Source organism: Mustela erminea, chromosome 20, assembly GCF_009829155.1.
Source record: "Mustela erminea isolate mMusErm1 chromosome 20, mMusErm1.Pri, whole genome shotgun sequence".
NCBI classification, from domain to species: Eukaryota; Metazoa; Chordata; class Mammalia; order Carnivora; family Mustelidae; genus Mustela; species Mustela erminea.
This window is the reverse complement of record NC_045633.1, coordinates 4742828-4765982: the sequence shown is the minus strand read 5'-3', so window position 1 is coordinate 4765982 and position 23155 is coordinate 4742828. Positions and strand designations below refer to the sequence as shown.

At 45.2% G+C, this 23155-nt stretch overlaps 1 protein-coding gene and 1 long non-coding RNA gene across 5 annotated transcripts in view; one reads left to right on the top strand and one right to left on the bottom strand.

The window, feature by feature from the left end:
• The window catches only part of METTL9 (methyltransferase like 9), a 51365-nt gene extending 36587 nt beyond the window's left edge, over positions 1-14778 (bottom strand). Inside the window, exon 1 of one of the 4 annotated variants that reach the window (XM_032326908.1) lies at positions 14675-14778. In XM_032326908.1, the coding sequence (XP_032182799.1) occupies positions 14675-14719 (45 nt within the window). In that variant the 5' untranslated portion in view covers positions 14720-14778. Of the gene's footprint in view, positions 1-12184; positions 12600-14674 lie in introns of those variants that run through there. The other 3 variants (XM_032326909.1, XM_032326907.1, XM_032326906.1) reach the window with 3 other exon arrangements.
• LOC116580547 lies at positions 12722-22567 on the top strand. Its single transcript, XR_004281695.1, has 4 exons — positions 12722-12845; positions 13772-13914; positions 14326-15151; positions 22557-22567. It is a non-coding gene; the product is annotated as an uncharacterized LOC116580547 (long non-coding RNA).
• Positions 22568-23155: the final 588 nt, after the last annotated feature.

The following is a 23155-nucleotide window of genomic DNA, read 5'->3' as shown; positions in this document are numbered from 1 at the left end:
GAGGGCTCTGAGTCATGCAGCTCTAGTGGCTTAGTAGGTGGCCGAGGTGTTCTGAGTCCCATCTGGTCCAATGTTTCGGTCACTATAGCCCCCGTACCCTGAGATCTAGGAAAGCTCTGCTGGCCTCTCCTTCACTGAAAAGCAACATCAGAAGGCAAAAACTGGCAATAATAACTTTGGTTTTAGATAAGGAAACAGTCCCATAATGCAGTGATTTGATTCAAAATCACCAAAGAAATCAATGGCAGAAGCAGCAACAGAAGTTAATACTCCAGTGTCCAGATTAACCTGCCTTCCTCCTTGTAGGCTATAGAGAGGCCTTTAGAAATAGGGAGGTGTGCTTACCAGGTCTTGTAACACTCTCACAGATGGGCAATATGTGCTTGAGAAAGATTTAGAAGTTACTTAAGGTCACAATGTAATTAATAAGACAAAAGTGGTAACACGCAGGAGAATCAGGTATCTATAAACAGGCTCTCGCCACAACACAATTTTGAGGACAAAACAAGAACCTCCACCATGGATGAAATGTAATCCTCCACAATAAGTGTTTTCCATTTTCATTTAGAATCAGTGTACCAGGGAAGGGGGGAGTAAGACCGCACAGCAGGCCAGCTGTAGGGTCAGCTCCACGGTCAAGTCCTGGCTCTGCCATTCCTGTGTAAACTCAGACAAGTCACTTAATCTCTGAGTCTGCGTTCATACATCTGTGGACTAGAGATGTCACTGCTATCTATCTATCCTAGTAGGGTACTGAGAGGATTAAACAAGATAATGCAAGCAAATCCTCAAATATAGTACCAGACACACAGAAGAATCCTATAATAATAGCAATGAGATTCCTCTAACATGGCCTGAAAAATAAGAGTAGGCCATTAATTACTATGATGAAACTGTAAGGTTGACCAGTTATTATTAATCCATTATCTGCTAACAAACAATTTTCCCCAATAAAACATCTATTGGCCAAAAGTAATTTGCTTCCCCCTCAAAAATATGACCATTTATCAGGACACGTTCCCACTTTTACAATCCTCCAAAGCTTCCTAAATGTTCAGTGAAATCTTGGTTAACATTCCTGACACTAACATTGAAAGGACCCGGTTAGAAACTAACACAAATAAGCAAAAAGGCACACATTAAGTTTGCAAAGATTAACTCATCTTTTTTACAAACCCTATATCCAAACGAGATACCAAATCTCCCACCTACTGACTGATTTGTGTTAATTCACCGTTTAAATACTCTTACTCTTACCAAAACTTCTTGGACTTGAAAGCAATTTTCATTTTTTTCTACTCTGTGTGATAAGCTGTGAACCTTCTTATACTCACTGCCTACACTTTTTTCCTTGGTCTGAAAATGGTCTTGCTTAATCATTAACTAACTCTTAATATTCATTGTGTCTGAAGTTATATCCCAGTGCAGGTCATAAACCATTTTTTATTATACTCACGACCTTCTGGTGCACATTCTGAACTCTGTAATGTTGAGGCCACTCTGCCTTTTATTTATTTTTTATTCTCTGAAATGACTAATCAAGATGAAAGCCATCACCTTGGTAGTAGGCAATCAGGCACATTCTATTAACATGGACAAGAAGTCATTCAAGTGAAACAGGAGCTGAGAATTCCTCAGCATCCACTTGTAAACGGACAACTGGAACAACGGACTCTGACTTCAGAACTGAGCAAGACTGGGCATCATTAACTGCAAATATTGCTTTCAAGTGCCAAGAGGAAAAACTCAAGTTCTTTTTTTTTTTTTTTTAAACTCGAGTTCTTAACAGCATTTCTCTCAATTCACTGACATTGACACATGTGATTGAACCTTTATAGCCACACAAGTGTTTCAGAAAAGAGACTGCTGGGGCGCCTGGGTGGCTCAGTCAGTTAAGCATCTGCTTTCAGCTCAGGTCATGATCCCAGGGCCCTGGGACTGAGCCCCACATCAGGCTCCCTGTTCCCTGGAGAGCCTGCTTCTCCCCCTCCCTGCTCCTGCTCTCTCTTGCTATCTCGCTCGCGCTCTCTCAAATAAACAAAATCTCAAAAAAAGAAAAGAAACTGCTTAGTGAACAGAATGTGCTACAGAATAAAAAGGAGTAAAGCCCCCCTCTTAAAGATAAAGGTTGAAATTCATGCTCCTCCTGACTATCTGCAGGATATAAATGTCAACTCCAAAAGTAACATTATCTGTAACCCCCAAAAGTGGAAACAACTCAAGTGCCCATCAACTGACGGATAAACAAGAGATGACTGATCCATACAACAGAATACAGATTATTCAACCATTAAAAGCAGTGACGTACTGATTCATGGGGCAACATGGAAGAACTCTGAAAAAAGGCCCAAAATGATACAATTTCACTTTCATGAAGTGTCCAATAGGTAGATCCAGAGACAGGAAACAGACTGTAGTTGGAAAGAGGGAGTGTCTACTTACGCATATGGGGTTTCTCTCTGGAGTGATGAAAATGCCCTGAAATTAGCACGGTGATGGCTGCACAACTCTGTGAAGACACTGTACTATAAACACAACCGAACTGCGCACTTCAGAAGGATGAGTTTTATGGTATGTGAATTATATCTCAATAAAGGCTTCTTTTTAACATATACATACATATTTAAATGTAGATGGCATTTTTATCTTCCAGAAATTAAAAGTGGTTTGAAAATTTAAGTGATCTGGCAAACCTCTTTAAAAATGCAAATTTTGGGGCACCTGGGTAGCTCAGTGGGTTAAAGCCTCTGCCTTCGGCTCAGGTCATGATCCCCAAGTTCTGGGATGTAACCAGTATCGGGCTCTCTGCTCAGCAGGGAGCCTGCTTCTTCCTCTCTCTCTGCCTACTTGGGATCTCTGTCTGTCATATAAATAAATAAAATCTTAAAAAATAAAAATGCAAATTTTAAGATGTGTATCTGGGGCGCCTGGGTGGCTCAGTGGGTTAAGCCTCTGCCTTCAGCTCAGGTCATGAGCTCGGGATCCTGGGATCGAGCCCCACAAGAGCCCCGCATCAGGCTCTCTGCACAGCGGGGAGCCTGCTTCCTCCCCTCTCTCTGCCTGCCTCTCTGCCTACTTGTGATCATTCTCTGTCGAGTTAAAAAAAAAAAAAAAAAAAAAAGAGGCAAATCTGACCACATCACAACCCTACTTCATGCAAGTCTGAAGCTAATACCCAAAATGCTCACTATGGGCTTCCCAGGCCCTATGCAATTTGTCCGTTCTGTGTCCACAGCCTTCTCTCTTAACACTGTCTGCCACCCATAACCCCTGACCATTCACCATGTCACAACACTGTACCCCTCTTTTTCTGAAAGGCTCCTTTCTCAGGGCTGTCTCACATGGTGTTTGCTCTCTCCTCTCCATTTCCCATCACCCCAACCCACTATCTCTTCACCTGGTTAATCTGACCTAAGCCTAAATATTTCTTCAAGTATGTTTGCCTTGAACTTGTAGACCAGATAGGGTCCTCCCCCCCAATTCAAATACCTTCTCCTATATCCTGTATATCTCCTCAGTGCACTGATGACCACTGAACTGAATAACTGTACGTAACTGTATGTTCACTGTCTCCCTTCCCAGGAAGACAAAGTTTCATAAAGGTAGGAACAATGACTGACTTCAGTGCCTGGCACAGATACAATGAACAATAAATGTTCGTTGAATCAATCACAGGCAGCCCAGGGGCACCCGAGTGGCTCAGTTGGTTAAGTATCTGACTCTTGATTTTGGCTCAGGTCATGACCTCAGGGTCCTGAGATGGAGCGCTGGTTGGGCTCTGTGCTCAGGAGGGAGTCGCTTCTCTTTCTCTCCCTCTCCCCCCACCCCTCCACTTGCTCTCTCGAAATAAATAAGTCTTAAAAAAAAAAATCACAGGCAGCCTACCAGATAGAATGTAGAGTTTCCAGCAAAATCTTAGAGGAGATATACGACAGCCACAGAGATAGCGGTCACTAGGTTTCTGTCAATTTCTAAAATTCCAAGTTTTTTTAAAGGTCCTGCTTTTCTTTTTTAAGGTTATTTTATTATCTTACTTAATTTATTTAAGTAATCTCTGTACCCAGTGTGGGGCTTGAACTCATGATCCCGAGATCAAGAGTCATATGCTCCACTGACTGAGCCAGCCAGGTACCTATGAAAGACCTTGCTTAAACCCACTTCTGCAAACAGTGGTTAAACCCACCCACTCACCACAAAATTGCATCACCACAAGCAAGCAACGAAGGACAACACTGACTGAACACCTACCTTGTTCCAGGCACCCAGCCAAGGGCTTCACATTTCACTTACCATCTCACAACTTCCGGATAATCGGAAGCCTGGGGTTTCTCAGCACTTACAGTTGATTCGGGTTCCTATTCTAGGCGTGTATTGCTTCATAAGAGCTTCTTTCAAAGAAGCTTCTCTTTAGTCTACCCAGCATGTCTGAGATACATTTGCAGAAAAGAAAGCAGGACCACTCTGTCCAACTAAACTGGACTGGGTACGTTAAGAGAAAAGATAATCTGATCTGGATAGCAACTAAATGACAGGGTTTCTCAGCCTCCGCATTACTGACATTTGGGCCCAGATAATCCTTTGTCAAAGGATCTGTCGCATGCATTATAGGATGTACATGCAGCAGTACCCCTAGCCTCTACCCATCAGATGCCAGGAGCACTCCACCGAGCTGTGGCAACCCAAAAACGTCCCAGACATTGCCAAACGTCCATCCCCTGGGAGGCAAAATCAGTACTGCTTGAGAGTAACTACACGGGCCAACCCCAAAAATTTCATTACTGTTTCCTAATGATCACAGCTTAGCAGTGGTCTAGGGAAAATTAAAGATGACCAAAGGCCTCCAGGAACTTGTATTCCAGAGGAGAGAAAAAAATCAGAAACCAAGGGAACCAAGGGAATCATGATGGGATTATGATCTTAGGCAGGACCTTCAGGCCTTAAATATGCAGTCCCCTTGCTCTAAGATGAGATGCTGATAGAGAGACAATCAGTGCAGGAACCCCCTGCAACCATACGGCGGTCCCCCGGAGCTCCTCTCTCCAGACAATCCGGCTTAAATGAAAAGCTGTAATGAGCTCACAGCATGGGTGGCCTGTCTGTAGGCTCCCATGCACTTTCAAGCAGGTGAGTTCTTTGAATGTATGCTCCTCAAAGACTACAGAGACCAAGGTGCACAGGCAAGAACAAAGCATCATGCTCGTTAAATGTTCACACTGGAAGGACTGTGTGCTCACCCTACTTACAGCAGGCTGGCCTCCTCAGCTGGAGACTGGTGTCTGGAGAAACGTCATCTTAGCATCTTCCTTTAAAGCTTACATGAATTTTCATCCATCCAAGTAAGTAAGGAAATCTTTTAAATAACAAATTCTAATCACACTAAGTTACGCTGTACAGTCCTCTGCTGATGTCAAGGACAAAGTAGGGTGTGACAACTAACAAAGACATCTTCCAGAAATCACAGGAAATTGCAATGCTCTCCCTACTTGTAGCAAAACTATACTAAAAGACTATACCACTTGTAGCAAGACACACTAAAAATTAGACACATACACAGCCAAATCACGTAGACATGAGTTCTTAACATGTATGTGACAGTATGTGCCAATCAAAATAATGAGGTATTAGGTCGGGTCTTACAGATTAAGCCCATGAACATCTCTTAATCTTTATATAACCTTGGTGGATGAATCATTCCTTCAAAGTATAAATATAATTTTCCTGTAAGATTATATTTACTTATAAGACCAAGGGATACAATTAGAAGTTTTTCTGAATTTATTTTTTAGCTCCTCAACAACCACACATGTGCTATGTAATAGTCTTTCCTGGGGCACCTGGGTGCTTCAGTCATAAAGCATCTGCCTTTGGCTCAGATCATGATCCCAGGACCCTGGGTTCAAGCCCAAATTGGGCTCCCTGTAGGAAGCCTACTTCTCCCTCTCCTGATACCCCTGCTTGTATTCCCTCTCTCACTGTCTCTTTCTGTCGAATAAATAAATGAAAATCTTAAAAAAAAAAAAATAAAAAAAAGTCTTTCTTTCCAAAATACAAAGGACTTGAGCACAGTAGAAATGGAATTAGAAAAATTATTTTTAAAAGCCAAGGTCCTGGGGCACCTGGGTGGCTCAGTGGGTTAAAGCCTCTGCCTTTGGCTCCAGTCATGATCTCAGGGTCCTGGGATCAAGCCCCACATAGGGCTCTCTGCTCAACGAGGAACCTGCTTCCTCTTCTCTCTCTGCCTGCCTCTCTGTCTACTTGTGATCTCTGTCTGTCAAATAAATAAATCTTTACCCCCCCCCCAAAAAAAGCAGCCAAGGTCCTGATTTTAGGTAATATGGTATAATAAAAAATATATATATTTGGTCTTTAACCCCTAGATCCAGGCAAAGAGCTCCTAAAACCCTTTGGGAATCTCCTGAGCAGTAAGAGTATCTTTTGTATTCTAATATGATGGGGGGGGGCGGGTTTCCACTGGAATTTCCAGCTCTACCTCCAACCTGTAGGGAAGGGAAGGAGCTAGATAGGGAGGTTCAATCACCAACGGCCAATGAGTTAATCCATCACGCTTCGGTACTGAAACCTTCATAAAACCCCTAAATAACAGTGTTCTGGGAGCTTCCAGGCTGCTGAACACATTGATGTGCTGGGAAGGTAGCTCACCTGGAGAGGGCCCGGAAGCTCTCTGCCACCCCAGCCCTGCCACCCCGCAATATTTTTGCCCTATGCATCTCATCTATTTGGCTCTTCCTGAATTGCAGCCTGTAATTTATAACAAACCAGTAAAAAAAGTATTTTCCTAAGTTCTGAGTCATTCTAGCAAATTATCTAACCTGAGGGAGAGTTGTGGGAACCCCAGAATTTGTAACCAAGTTGGGCAGAAGCACGGGGAGATGCAGCTGGCAAATTGGACCCTGAAGGGAGGGCAGTCTTGTAGGAAGGGTGGTCTTGCCCTTAAACCTCAGGATGGATGATAATTCTGTGTTGTGTCAGAACAGAAATGAATTGTAGAATGCTCAGCCAGTGTCAGCGAATTAGCTGGTGTCAGAAAAAAAGACACCATAGGTAAGACTTTTTTTTCAACATTAAACTTGACCAAAGCATGCACGAGCTGGCTGAAGGCCAAAACTTGGGAAGCTGTCCCATCCCTGTCTGACTCACAAGCTATGAAACTCCAACTGGTGTTTTGGTATGGCTGCACAGCTTCAGCGTCTACACAGAAGTCCACTACAGTGGAGGAAGTTTCCCATTAAGGAGGAAGCCTACTTTCCCAGACCCTCAGACAATGCAACGTTTCCTAGCAGAGACATCATGACAAGGTGGGGAAAGCCTGGGCCTTGAAAACAGAGACAGCTGGGGGCAAAATCGAAATCTGACACATTCCAACGTCTCCTAAGCCAAGTCTCATCTCTCTTAGGCTCAATCTTCTCTCAAAAAAGGGGGTGTAGCAAAAAAAAGGGGGTGGGGGTAGCACCTACCTCTGGGAGTTGGTGTAAGGATGAGAAGGATGATACACTAAAGTGTCTGGCGCACAATAGAAGCAAAATAACTTGATTTCCTTCTCCTTCCTGTCCAAGGCCCACAAAAGCCAGTCAGAGAGCTGAAGTTCAAGGGAATGCCTAAAAACCACACTGTAGGTCTGGGCACCCAGCCATTCTCAAAAGGAATGAGTAACCCAAGACCTGAGGCATTTAGTACCACTAAAAACAATTGGAAAGGCTCCACTGATGGGATCCATGAACATAGAATCTTTTCTATTACAGGGGCTGGTCAGACCAAGCCTGACGACCTTGACCTGACAGCTGAGGATTCAAAAATCACATTCCAAGTTCTGCAAGGGGTCCTATCTGTCCAGACACTCAATCATTGACACTTTCTTGCATCTAAGCACAGCATAAGAGTAAATCTTCAAACCATTCATTATTTTTCCACAAATGACACAAACCTAAACCAACAAGCTCTCTATATGAGATTTCAATGTGCAGAATGACAGGGCACCCTCAGGTCCACGAAGGGAAACAATTCATATGGATTAGATTAAGTTGTTTCAGCTCTGATTTAATAAATAAATTATTGGCAATTTTCATTTCAAGTACTCACTCACTGTTAAAATTTTATAATCCTAAGATTTTAACAAAGCTTCAGAAGGTCTAAACAGCAGTCTTTTACTGGCAATTACCAGGGTGCCCTCAAGCACCTTCAAAGGGGAACATAACGGCCTCTGGTATATCCAGCAGAAGAGAGGGATCCCAGTGGTCCATGAAATTGAGGCAAACACTTATATAGGGTTTCAACACAGATTATAAGGAAAGAAACTCTACAAAATCTCTTTGGCATTCGGCTACGAAGGCCTCCAGGTTCTGGAAGGCAGTTCAGAAGAGGACACAGATCCATCCGTGTCCATCTGGCCAGCCGGCGACCGCCCCGAGCATTGTGAAGTCACGCCTGACTTGGGTCAGCCTCCACAAGTAAATGAGGAGTGAAGGGGACAGGAGGCCGCATCTGTCCGCTGGCACAACCTCTGACCTATGGCTGGGATCACCAAGTATTTTTTCATTTGGAAAAAAAAAACACAAAAAACAATTGTTTTGACTATCTTAAATCTATCACTGCTTGTAACATAACACAGTTCTGAATTTATATAAAAAGGTGAAAAATAAGGCAGATATAAACAAACTTGTAATTTTAAGTTACACCTTACTAATTCCAGATAACCAATGTTACCTGTGCTCTTAAAAGCCCATACAGTGCATCACCTGAAGAAGCTGTCCTGGCCTGGTTCCAAGGAGTCCCGTAACAATTCTTTTTTCACTCCATCAACTCAGAAACTACTGAATGACTGTTATTATCAAGAGCCTAGTTAGTGGGGCCTTAGAGTCCTTTCAAGTTTCAATAGCTCCATAAGAGTTGCCTTAACTTTAAGTACTAGGTACAATGCATCAAAAACACTAGATCAAAAGTTTTTGTTGTTGCTATCTTCTTTTTAAGTTCCAAGCCTGCCAATACCGAAAAGTGACATATCTAGTTTCTCCCTGGCTGGCTCTATTTCTTCCCAATGAGTCAAACTATCCACTGTGCAACCTGTGATTAAGAAGTGTGCTGTTGATGAAGGAAGCTGGAAAGTTCTCTGGGGAAAACTCCTTTTCTGTAAGGGGCCACAGGGTAAATATTCTAGACTTGTAGGTCATAAAGAACCAACTATGCGACTTGACCACTGTAGTGCAGAAGCACTTAAAGACAAGTAAACCAATGTAGTGGCTCTGCACCAACAAAACTTTATTTGTGCACACTGGAATTTGAATCTCATGTAAGGAATTTTCACATACGACAAAATATTATATATTTTTTACGACTACTTAAAAATGTAGAAGTATTCTGACTTCATGGGCTATAACAAAAATGTCAGTGAGCCCAAGCCGGCCTGCAAGCCACATGTCTGCTCTGGGAGAAGCCTTCCTTGCTTCTCCCTTGCCCGAAGTGAAAAACAATACCAGTTTGGAAGCCGGCACATCAAACCAAGTTATTAAGATGATGCTGCCCCTACAGTTTTAGAGCGACTCTAGCTCAAAGGAGCCTTGCATCTCATCTCCGGGAGATAGTAACTCAATAGCAATTTTTAATACATTTCCCAAGACCTCTCCTTTAACCAGAGAATCCTCCACCATAATTTCTTAATAAAATAACCATAAAGAAAACTTGTGCTAAGTACGGTTCAATTAAATCCATAACCTCACTTTCATGCAAATCCAAAAGAACCAGATGTGGCTGGTTATGGAACCCACACACCCAAATGAACACCAGAAAACCTTGGATGAAACTATAAATTTGAAGGGGGAAGGAATGTTAGAGTTAAGTTTCTTCACAAGTCAGAAGGTTTATAAGGCAAACCTAGGATCCTGGAATATAAAGCAGACAACAACCAACGCAGACACTCTGCAGAGGGGAAAATCCCCTTTTTCACTTTATCTCACTGTGGTTTTTACACACGCATTTCTTTTGTTCACTTTAATCTTTATTCATGGACAGTATTTTCCCAAAATGTCAATGCATCATCTCAAAATAACCTCTGGATTGATCACTCTAAGGAGAAGAGCCAATCTCCCCCAAAATAACTCACGAAGTACCAGATCAGTCTTCACCCTGGAGAATGCAGCTGCCAAACTGTTAGTCCAACTGGTTAAAACACACAGTGTACACACATACTTCAGTATCTCAGAAGTGTAACAAAGTAAATGATGTGTCTGAAACCAGTATCAGTTTTCATCAGAACCTAAATGATTCAGTTTTAAAAAGGTCCACAATTAGAAAGTATCTCCTGTTAGGAGATATTGTGAGGCGATGTCTACATCTGTATTCTACCTAGATTCCAGAAAAATCAAATTACTTAAACAGCTTTTCAATTTTTAAAATATAACCAATCCTTCCACAAGCACGGACAACTTATCAAGTGTGTAATCATGACAAGAGTCGTAAGCACCTCAGCTAAGAGACTCAACCATAATTCCATAGCAATGGAGATCTGCCTCCTTTTCATCCTACCCAGAACCTTATTTCATATTCCATATGGCTATGTGACATTCTGGTAACTGTACATTATCACTGCAGTACTTCAGAGCTGTTTCTCTGAGAATGATCAGTGCTAATTAACCCACAGCAAAGAATGTGGTTTTACAACTTAAGATCACCTCCTGACTTTAAGGGCACTCCTAAAAATATCATAGGCAGGATTACCTAACAAACTCTAACAGCCCTGGGATCACACAAAAAAATTTCAGGGAAATGCATGATTTCCTTTAAAAATGGAAAGGGAGGGGACCAAGATCAGTAATTACTAGATAAAAACTAAACATTACTTGTCTTAATGAATTGCTTTATGTCCTTAAGATAATTATTTACTTCCATTAAAATACACAGACTCCACCGCAGTGTCAACTCTCTGAACGCCTGGCCTAACAAGAAACCCAACATAGGAAAATGAGAAATCTATGAAAACCCGATGAGACACAAAATGGGGAACCACCGCTTCTTCCTGCTCTCTGGTAGGGCAAAATGCACGATCGAGGCTCAGCAATTCTGAGCCGGAGTTCGAGAGCCTCTTTTCCATAAATGCAAGGTTAACCGCAAAGTACCTTATGGTCAAAAATGAAATGATCACTCTTAATGCTACCGCTGAACTGCACATACTTCTGTTAAGGGGCCCCCAAACTCAAACCTCATGCAAAGGCGACCTCACCGGTCACATCGCACAGGTCACGAGCCACAACTCTGCAAGCAATTCACTCCTGCCTAATTCTGGGGGGGTTTTTTTTTTGTTTTTTTTGTTGTATTTAAAAAAAAAAAAAAAAAAAAAACCCTTCCAGGAAAAGCTTGCATCATCTTCCTTCTTACCTCATCTTTCCAGCCCGATAACCCACAGCGAAGTTTAAAGGAGATCGGTCTTCGGTCGGAGGGGTGGGGGGGAGGGGTGGGGAGGATGGGAGTGTGAGCACCTGTCAAATCCCTTTTTTTTTTTTTTTTTTTTTTTTTTAAAACTGCCGAGGGAAAAGGTCACCCGAAGAAGGCCGGAGAGTTAAAAGGCTCTCACGATGCACGGTTAAAATTTCTTTATGGCCCTTTGTATGCGCAGAGATTCGAGCAGACAAAAAAAAAAAAAAAAAATGAGGGACCGGCTTGTGGCTTGGATTCCCCGGGGTCAGGAAGGCGGTCCCGGGTCCCCGGGGGCTCGGTCTGCTCGCTGACCCCGCAGGCCCCCGGGGGCCGGCCGGACGCCCGCGGCCACGCGCCCACCCCCGAAGTTCCCGCGCCGCTGCGGCCGGGCGCCTGCGCTCCCCGCCCGGGACGCGCGGGAACAATGCGGGGCTCCGGGGCGCCCACCGTCGGGCCCGGGGCGGCTCCGGGAGGCCGTTTGTCCGCCCGCGCCCGGGAACAAAAGGCACCGCGGGGCCCCGGGCCGAGCGCCCGGCCGCGGAGGCGTCGGGAAAACTTTCTGAAGGGCCGAGGCGGCGGCGGCGGCGGCGGCGGCGGCCGCCCGGGGGGTGGGGGCGGGGCCCCTCCGCGGCCGCGGCGCCCCCGCACAATAGCCCGGGCCGCGCGCGGGAAGGCCGGGCCGCCACGCCCCCCCCCCCCGCGCAGCCGTCCCCCGCCGCAGCCCCCGGAGCCGCGGCGCGACCCCCGCCGGCCGCGTTACCTGGTGGTTCTCCTTCCTGCCGCCCGCGGCCGCCGCCGGCCCGCCGGGGCCGCTCGTCATGTTCACGTACAGGGAGCGGGTGAGCGGGCTCCGCAGCGTCCACATCCTCCGCGCCAGCCACACGGACGCCAGGCTCAGGCACAGCCAGCCCACGAGCAGTCTCATCGGGGGCCGCGGCCGCTCGCTCGGATCACCGCCGGCGCCGGGGCGAGGAGCAGCAGGAGGAGGAGGAGGAGGAGGAGGAGGAGGAGGAGGAGGCGCCGCCGCCTCCGGCCGCCGCCGCCGCCGCCCGGGCTCGAGCCATCGCGCCCAACTCGCCCATCCAGCCCCCTTCAGGGCCGAGGCGGAGGTGGTGGCGGGGGAGGGGGCGGGGCGGGGAGGAGCGGGCGGCGCACAGCCTTCCCGCCTCCCCCTTCCTTTCCGCCTGCGGAACGCCGCGGCCGCCGGCGCCAGTTTCCACCCGGAGCCCTTAGGGAAGGAAGGGCCCGGGCGCGTTCCCCGGCTGCGTGCGCCGCCGCCGGCCGGGAGGCGGGACCAAAAGAGCGCGCATGCGCCTGCGCCCGGCGCGCTCCGCCCCGCCTGGAGTCGGCGGCGGCTCCACGGAATGGCGGAGATGGTTTTTTTTAAATTTTTCTCAGCATCGAGGGAGATCCTTCCGCAGGTAGCTCGTGAAACCTCCCGTCCCTCCGAGGTGGTGCCTCTAGGCCTTCTGGGCCTTCCTCGCTGTCGTCTTGGCCTCTGGGCGTCGCATCCCCCCACCCCGGACCCCCGGCCGCGGCGGCCGTGCGTCGGCCGGGGACGGTCCAGACCCACCCCTCGCTTGCGACGGCCGGTGCCCGTTCTTCCCGGCCCCTGGCTCGGCCGCGTGGTTTCCTCTTCCCACGGAGAGCCGGCGAGCCAGACCCGCTAGGGCCTCCCTCCTGCGCCGCGGGAGCCTCAGAGCAGCCCGGAATCTCCGAGGCGGAGGCTCTCCCCGACCTCTCCCCTCCCTCGTCCCGGTCCTGTCCCCCGAGCCTGGCAGGTTGCGGGCTGCCTAGTGTCTCAGAGGCGTCCGCGAAAGCTCTCTGCCTTTGTCAGAAGCTGCTGCAAATATTAAAATATTTTCATATTAAAATATCGTTTTATATTACTATTAAATTGCTGCAAAATGGTACTGCAGCGGGGGCACCTGCAAGTCCTATTTGGATGTACTGACGACCCTGCCCAGGAATGAAGACCCCCCCCCCCAATGCACACACACGCACACACACACACACACACACACACACACACACACACACACTAGAGGTCCCTTGCTGCTGATGTCCTTGAACTAACCGGCAGAAGTTGGACCCAACACGCTTCACGCGAAAACTCAGCTCTGCGAGCCGTAGTGGACGCGGAGGTTTCTCGGATCCTTTCCAGCCCGAGCCGAAGGGCTGCGCTGGGTTCCTGGGTCTGAAGTTCTTCCCGCGGCTACAACCAAAGCTCCAGCTGGGGAGCCACGTATTTCACGGGTTCCAGGTTTGTTTGGAAACTGCTTGTTAATTTTCACTGCCCTAGATACAATGTAAATAACTTTTTTTTTTTTTTTTTTGGGTTCCCAAGAAACAAGCCTCTCCGGTTACTCCAGGATTGCACTTGAGAGATGGTCCTTTGGGAAGCAGCGGTGTGGGGAATCCCCTGATGAGGACCCAAATCGTCCCTTTAGCCCCCACACAGACATTTTTGGTAGCTTCTAAGAATCTCAGGTCAGCATTTTTTGGTTGACAGGGACGTCTTGTTTCCCACGGCGAGGTCGGCCAGATAAACAAACTAACAACAGGGGGTGGGGAAACGGGGTGGATACTTTGTGTTCTCTCTTTTCACTCTATTCCCTGACTGCTTCCTGCCAAAACTGCAAAGAGGGAGAACCCCTAAATCTAGTACAAACCTCTAGTGGTCCTGGCCTAAGTCATGGAAAGGGAACTCTATTAGGCAATCCAAAAAATTCCGTTTGTTTACCAGGTCAGCTCTCCCTCCTGTCTCTTGAAATCAGTGTCCGATAAAGCAGCTCTGTCTGCAGAAAGCAAGCCTTCCTATTTTTAGAGGGGGTGGGTTGGGGATGAGGGTGAAAGCAGCAAGGGTATGTAAAGTGACGTCTTTCGTTTCTGAAAACAAAGGAGACAGAAAGGTATGCGCCCCAACTGTAGAGTAAACCTGAGGAGCCACAGCCCAGAGACTGCAAACTGTGTCAGACCAACCGAGAAGCAACTGGACAGCTGCTGACCTCAAGGATTTGGAGGTCAGTTGACGGCCCATGGAGCCTAGCATCTCAAAGGAGCAGATTGTCATTTTATACCTGAGCAGCTGGCCTGGAAAAATAAATCACCCACACATTTAAAAGTCTCTATGATAATCACAAAATAGGTCCAATAAATGTTATTTACACTTAGCAAGCAGAGGAAGAAACCAAAGCGCACAACACGATCAAATGATTGGCCTAAAGGTAGAGCAAATTCAAGAGCAGACCTTTTCATAGAACTTGGTATCCCCGCTCGTGATCCTCCGATCCATCTAAGAAGCCTCAAGCCTCGCTGCCTCTGTCTTCTCAGAGAGCCTCCTGAATTACGAATGAGGAGGAAGGGAAACAGCAAGAGTAAATATACTAAGCAGAAGTTCAGATTGCCCTCGGGGACTACCCCTTCCTTCATCTACTAGAATGTCACTGCTGTATATTAAAACCTCAATTAAAAACCTCAGTTGTCCATAATGGAGAGGGGAAGAGGCCCCGATCACACGAGAAGCCCCAAACCAGCCAATATCCTTTCTAATGTGGCTTTCATATCCAGTCCGTGATATTCCAAAGATACACAAATGACACCCTCTACTGTACTGATCTCTGCTCACTGCCCTCCTGGGTCATAGCTCTGTGCATGAGCCCCAAATCTTGCCTGGGTACACTTCCCTCTGTAGAACTCCAAGCAAGGGTCCCTTTTGTTGTCATTTGTCATCTACAGATGACAACATTATGTCCTCTTTCCAGTGACAAAATAGAATGTAAAGGGAGCCCATAGAAAGAGGGACTTGGATCTGTAGAGGGCACAAAATGTGTCAGTTGCTGTGGGTTACTGTCCTCTCCTTAAAGAGGTAACAGTTTACAAAGAACTCATAAATCACATGTTTTCATAGACTTCTTTTTTTTAATAATGTTTTGTAGAGTGTCAGAGAAGTGTGCAAGTATTCCCAAAGATATTCAGTAGATGTGCCCTGTGGTAATTAAGCAACGAGCACCTCTAAAATATAAAATTAGTAAATGTATTCAGCAGGGTTTTTTTAAATTAGTAGATATAGGGGATATTATCTGAACCTGGTTGATCTAATTTCAGTTATAGGCAATGATCACTGTGGTATCTAAGTGATAAATTCTAAGCTCAGGTGAAAGTGCAAACAGTTTTTAAAAATTGGCAACATAAGGGCGCCTGGTTGGCTCAGTGGGTTAAGCCTCTGCCCTCGGCTCAGGTCATGATCTCAGGGTCCTGGGATTGAGCCCCACATCGGGCTCTCTGCTCAGCGGGGAGCCTGCTTCCTCCTCTCTCTCTGCCTGCCTCTCTGCCTACTTGTGACCTCTCTCTCTCTCTGTCAAATGAATAAATAAAATCTTAAAAAAAAATTGGCAACATAAAGCAGCAGAATTAAGCCAGGAGTCACACCTATAGAAGCAAGTTCAAATAACACCATGTACTCTTGGAGAACTCCCAGTGCTACTCATTAACATAGTGGTGTGACAGAGACTACCTGAGTTTGAAGCGTGGTTCTCTGCTTCTTAATAATAAAATTTGAGGCAAATAATTTGACCTCTCCAAGTCTCAGTCTCCTCATCTGTAAAATGGGAATAATAGTAATGGTTACCTATCTCGTGGGGATGTGGTAATGATTAAAGTATATATTCTTAAAAAAAAAATTAAAGTATATATTCTAAGTGTGTGTGTGTGTGTGTGTAGTGCCTCCACATAGTAATAAACTCTCCAAAAAAATGTTAATTTGCTCTGGTTTTCCCTATAACGTGTATAATCCAACCTCTTCTGAGCCTCTACTTTCCTCATTTATAAACTAAGGGCCGTGATTTTGAGCTGCCTCCTTCATAATACCTCTGAGAATGAGATGATCTGAAAGTCTCAGCCAACATTATGTTCAGTCCTAAAGTGACTGTGGTCTCTGCAAAGCCTCTCGCCATCAAACATTCCCTTAGAGGCCTTGATGAGAGCTCCTCCTCCTAATGTGTCTACTCCCAGGTTCCTTCCTGAGACTTCAAACTAAGGGAGGAAGGGTAAGAAGGGGGGTGGGGATAAAACACAGAACTAGAAAACATTCAAACCTAAAATCACAGAATCAGACAGCAAGCCTAATGCAGATGACTTGTCAGGGATGCCGGTCTTCTTGGTAGGAAAGCCGTTCCCACTCTGATACATAGAACTCCATGCCAGCCGTGGCATTTCACCTGTGCAGAACCTTCTGACCCCCACGGTTTCCTTCCCCTGCCCCTCCAGCTATACACCATGGCAATCTTACACCTGTCTCGTCAGGAATAACATCAGAAAGACAAATACCACAAATACCACTTCCATATAGTCAATAAATAACTTATTGAATACATGTCATACACCAGTCACTGGATTAAGTGGAATTAAAAAACAAACACAGTGCCTCATACAGCTTGCTGTCTGTGCAGTAGGGAGTTAGACTGTCCAAGGAATCAAAAAATGAATATATAATTACAAACTGCTGTGTGCAAGAAAAGAATTGGATATTGCTAGAATTTATAACAGGAATCTAACTTGACTAGGGTACAGGGAATAGAGTATTCAGGGAGAGCTGCCCAGAGGAAGTGTGACATTGCAGCCCTCGTTTTGACATCTTAAGTTTGAGAGTTTCCAAATTGCCCAAGTTCCTCTGGATTATCGGTGCTGTCAGTAATTGTGAGGAAAGAGATGGGGGACCCTTGGAACCTCCTAGGATGTGAAAACTCACGGTGGGCCATCTATGTAATTATGTTGTACATATACATGACTGCTTTAAGGATCCTTTGAAAAATTGCACATAGTAGTTTAACTCACTTAAAGGAATATATGTTGCATTTTAAAATAACATTTCAGGGGCGCCTGGGTGGCACAGTGGGTTAAAGCCTCTGCCTTCGCCTCAGGTCATGATCTCAGGGTCCTGGGATCGAGCCCCGCATTGGGTTCTCTGCTCCTCGAAGAGCCTGCTTCCTCCTCTCTCTCTGCCTGCCTCTCTGCCTACTTGTGATCTCTGTCTGTCAAATAAATAAATAAAATCTTAAAAAAAGAACACACACATTTCAACTTCGCAATGTCCTTCTAGTAGGAGGTCTGAGTCAGAGCTCTGAAAAAAGAGAGAAGGCTGTTGTTTTTCACTCACTTTCTGGGACATTTTCAAAGGTCCAAAGATCTTCTTTGATCTTATTTTAAGTATATTTTCAAAACATCCCTATCCTTGGCCTCTTAATTGCTGTCTCCTGCATGTATGCGGGTTTAGTCTTATGAATGGCCACTTCCTCTCCACCCCATGCTCTGTGTCACTTCATGCCGCTGTGTTTTTATATGCTCATTTTGAAACTATAAAGCCTTTTTGTTTTATAACTATAAAACATTCAAACGTACGGTTCATATGAAATACATGAAAAAAATTGCATGGTACAATGAGAAAGCTTTAAAACTTAAAATCTAAATATGTCACAGTAGACAAAATATGTATGTACATATGTAAACATAAGTGATCTTAAAGAGTTCATATAACATAGCCCAGAACCACATCTCTGTTGGCACGAAAGACGACGACCATTTTATTTTTGCACAACCACATACTGGTCTGAGGATGAGGAAGAATACATTTATGAAAGAGGATACTTGAGCAATCAAGCAACCTGAAAATCAGACAGAACTATCTCCTTTCTCTGGTGAAAACAGTGATTGATATATAATTTTTTTAATAGCCACAACTAATGTTAGTTTGCTTTACATCTCAGCCTAGGATCTTTCTTAAACGTATTGTGTGCACAAACCATTAAACCCAGAGGAAAGGCATTTGGCCTATTAAATAATCAAAACCTCAGCATGGTGAGACCCCCACAGCTGTTTTACTCTGGTTCATGGTTTCCCCTTAGCAAGCATCCTTTGTTCCATACAGTTTCCTAACACTGACAGTCAATCCTGAAAACAGCTATTAGGCTATTTTACAATAGAAAGTTTACCTCAAGTTCAATAGCTTTGTATGCTCAAGTCTTTCAAAAAAAAGTTTTAGATACGACAGGAGCAGGCATTCGAAGCCAGCAGTTTTTCCTTCCACCAATAGCGCTCAGATTCCATCTGCTTCCTCCAGCCTCCCACACCAGCTCTGGGAGGTAAGAGCAGGAGAAGCCAGCTTTGCCCAGGGACCTCACAAAAGTATAGTTTGTTATCTGTGAGTATAGAACAGGTTGCTCTGCCTCCAGAAGCCCAAATTATAACCAAAGTTATAAATGATACTAGAGCCAAATTTGCTGCCTTTTTTTTTTTTTAAGATTTTATTTATTTATTTGAGAGAGAGACAGTGAAAGAGAACATGAGAGGCGAGAAAGTTAGAGGGAGAAGCAGACTACCCATGGAGCCGGGGGCCCGATGTGTGTCTCGATTCTGGAACTCCGGGACTCTGACCTGAGCTGAAGACAGTTGCTTAACCAACTGAGCCACCCAGGTGCCCAAATTTGATGTTTTTTAAATATCTTATAAGTTTAAACAAATTCCCTGAGGAAAATTTTCCTTTAAGAAAATTTTAAAGGAAAAAATTTAAAGGAAAATTTTCTTGGGGTGCCTGGATGGCTCAGTGGGTTGGGGCCTCTGCCTTCGGTTCAGGTCATGATCCCAGGGTCCTGAGATCGAGCCCCACATCGGGCTCTCTGCTCAGCGGGAGCCTGCTTCCTCCTCTCTCTCTGCCTGCCTCTCTGCCTACTTGTGATCTCTGTCTGTCAAATAAATAAATAAAATCTAAAAAAAAGGAAATTTTTCTTAAAATTTTAATAGACATATTTACAGATAATTTTTACATCTACAATGCTCATCATGATTATTCAATGAAATAAGTTTTTTTTTAAGGTTCTATTTATTGATTTGAGAGAGAGAGAGCATGAGAAAGAGTGATAACAAGCAGTGGGGAGGGACAGAGGGAGAAGCAGACTCCCTGCTGAGCAAGGAGCCCAATGCAGGACTCAATCCCAGGACCCAGGGATCATGACCCAAGCTGAAGGCAGATGCTTAACTGACTGAGCCACCCAGGTGCCCTGGAAAAAGTCTTCAAGGAAAAAATTTTAAGTTATTCCTGTAGTTATTTGATAGTACAATTGATTAATTTTTAGATTCTCCAACACCCTGTTTGATACATGGACTAGAATTTCTCCATTGTTCTAGACATGGGCATATTTTCATTTGATACATGGTAGATCATATCGTATCTAAGAACACTTAATATTTGTTAATTCTTTTACCCCATTTAGAATTTATATCTGGACACAAGTGTCAGGAATATGTTATATTTTTGACATATGTTTTAAAGATGTTTTAAGAAAAAAAACCAGGGCCACCTGGGTGGCTCAGTGATTTAAGCCTCTTCCTTCGGCTCGGGTCCTGATCCCAGGGTCCTGGGTTCGAGCCCCGCATCAGGCTCTCTGCTCAGCAGGGAGCCTGCTTCTCCTCCTTTCTGCCTGCCTCTCTACCTACTTGTGATATTTCTCTCTGTCAAATAAATAAATAAAATCTTTTTTAAAAATTAAATCGGGTATTTTTTTTATTTAAAGATTTTATTTATTTATTTATTTATTGTGTGTGAGAGAGAGAGAGAGAGAGAGCGAGCTCCCGCACAAGCGGGGAGAATAACAGGCTCCCTGCCGAGCAAGCAGTCTGACTCGGGATTTGATCCCAAGACCCTGGGATCATGACCTGAGCAGAAGGCAGTGGCTTAACGCACTGTGCCAAATCGGGTATTTTTTTTAAAAGGTTTGATTGATTGATTGATTGATTGATTTGACAGAGGGAGAGATAGTGAGAGAGCACAAGCAGGGGGAACTGCAGGCAGAGGGAGAGGGAGAAGCAGACACCCCACCAAGCGGAGAGTCCTACATGGCGTTCAATCCCAGGACCCCGGGATCATGACCTGAGCGGAAAGCAGATGCTTAACTGATTGAGCCACCCAGGTGCCCCTAAGTCAGGTCTTTGGCACGATAGGCAGTACATGCAGTTGCTCATCAAAACTGCCCTGAAAAAAATTCTGGAAATAGGGAAATAAAATCGGTAAGAATCACATTTTGTGAAAGCATATGTCTAATGGATTAGAGCAAAGAGATGCAAAGTCACCTTTTAGAAAAGCAGGTCCCCAAGGCAAGACTTGGCTGCAGATTGACTGAAGGAAGGTCCTAACATATCTATAGAAAAAACAGTTCATTGTGGGTGGAGGTGGAGAGGAGCATCAGCCTTAGAAAATAGAAAGGCAGGCTGATTTCATCATGGATCTCCATCATCGGCCCAGGAAGCAGTGCCCTCCACTTGGCTCAGTGTGGCCGATGTCTCTCTCTGTGTGGATGGACATGGGTGCATCCGTTTTACCCAGGTTTCATGACCTCGTCCATTAACATCATTCTAAATGGCCACGTCCCTCATTACATGCTCACCGCATGGTAGGGATGTGCCGATGGGGAATGCAAGGATCTGTCTCGTTGACAAATTTCTCAGTATAAATTAGTAAATAGGTTTGGGTGGGGGTTTTTGGGTTTTTTGTGGTTTTTTTTTTTTTGCACTGGGCTATGCTAATGTCTCTGTGGGAAGTGATTCCTTCTCAGCATACCCACATATCAGGTTTCGGCACCAGCAAAACCTTAGGCAATGGTGATTTTCCCACCTCAAGCTCCTTATGGGGACTGAAGTTGGCTAGCGAGCTTTCCTTCACCCAACAAATACTGGACCGCATTTGTCTGAAAAGTGCCATGGGTAGGAATGCAAATGTTCCCAGAGTGCTCAGACATGCCTGAGGTTCTCTTTCAGGGTCTTTTTTTTCCCCTCCACCACGCGTTCCCAGTCCCTGAACCCCATGTCAGTTCATCCAGCTCTCACCTTTATCCTCAAAACCAGGGTGAGCATTCATACCGGGAGGCAGGAAACTCAGATTCGGGTTACATCCCTGACATTTTCCAGGTGACCTTCGAAAATTACATCACCTTAATTATTTGGACTGTAAAAATGATACTTAATAAAGACCACCTGCACATGTGCACCTGGATTAGACTTCCAGTTACAGGATCTGTTCCTTCACTGTTTACTTTCTTTTGTGAATTTGGAATTCTGCGGATTTTCCCCCCAATGCTAGAACAAAATTTATCTGTACTTACATAGTACAAAAGAGAAGCAATTTAACTGTTTTCCCACACTCTTTTTTTTTAGGATTTTATTTATTTATTTGACAGATATCACAAGCAGGCAGAGAGGCAGAGAGAGAGAGAGGAGGAAGCAGGCTCCCCGCTGAGCAGAGAGCCCGATTCGGGACCTGATTCCAGGACCCTGAGATCATCGATTCCAGGACCCTGAGATCATGACCTGAGCAGAAGGCAGAGGCCTAACCCACTGAGCCACCCAGGCACCCCGTCCCACACTCTTTAACAAAAAATCTCACCAGTTCAGAGTTCCCTAGGAAATAATTTACTGCGCCAGGTGCATACCTATGACGAAGTTTGTAAGCAGAGACAACTGTATGCTTGACAAATTGTCAGCTTCTTACCATCCGAAGCCAAAGACATTGCATTTCTTAGGCCCCATATCCATCATCCTTCCCCTTAGTGTGAGGCTTGCCCAGTTCCCGGGGAGGCATTTGGGTAGAAAAGCACTCTAGAAATGAAAATGGGTGTATTTTTACCCCCATGAAATTCTAGATCTGGGCCACAGCCTTGCTCTTCATGAACAGGTCACTAGAAACAACAACAGACACTCGTGCACTCAATACCACATATCCTGCTGTGTCTTACATATGGCATCTCTTTTAAGCTTTGTTACAATCTAAGGAGGTTGATACTATTGTTACTACACACCGCCCCCACCCCCTGCCAAACAGGCAAGGCCCATAAAGCTTCCATTGCACAGCCAGTGAGTGGTTGAGGCAGGATTTTAAAGTAGGCGGCCTGGTTGTAGAACCCACATTCTTTACTCAATGCTCTACTGCCTCCTAGTGTTAATTAGCCGTTTCAGCCCATGAGCCTCAGTGTCCCCCGGCATGCTAGATACAGTGCAGGTTCCTGGGCAGCTCAAGTGTCTGATTCAGAATCTGGCTGTAAACAGGGAGACTGAAACATGCCTCACAGGGATAAGTCAGGGAAGAGGTTCTTAGCAGAAGCAATATGCAGTTTAATTTTAAAAATTACTAAAAGGAATATTCGATAGTCACGCACTTTTTTAATGAGGTAATGATTTTTAAAAATTTTATTTATTTATCAGAGAGAGAGAGCACGCACAAGTAGGCAGAGGCGGAGAGAGAAGCAGGCTCCCTGCCGAGCAAGGAGCCGAATGAAGGAATTAATTCCAGGACCCTGGAATCATGACCTGAGCCAAAGGCGGCAGCTTAACCCACTGAACCACCCAGGCATCCCTAGGTAATGATTTTTTAAGTGTTGAAATAACCTAAAAGAAGGGCGCCTGGTGGCTCAGTGGGTCAAGCTGCTGCCTTCAGCTCGGGTCATGATCTCAGGGTCCTGGGATCGAGTCCCGCATCGGGCTCTCTGCTCGGCGGGGAGCCTGCTTCCTCCTCTCTCTCTCTCTCTCTGCCTGCCTCTCTGCCTACTTGTGATCTCTGTCTGTCAAATAAATAATAATAAAAAAAAAATCTTAAAAAAAAAAAGAAAGAACCTAAAAGAAGAAAATGACATTTCCTGTTTTTAAAAGATGTATTTATTTATTTGAGAAAGAGAGAGCACTGTGGGGA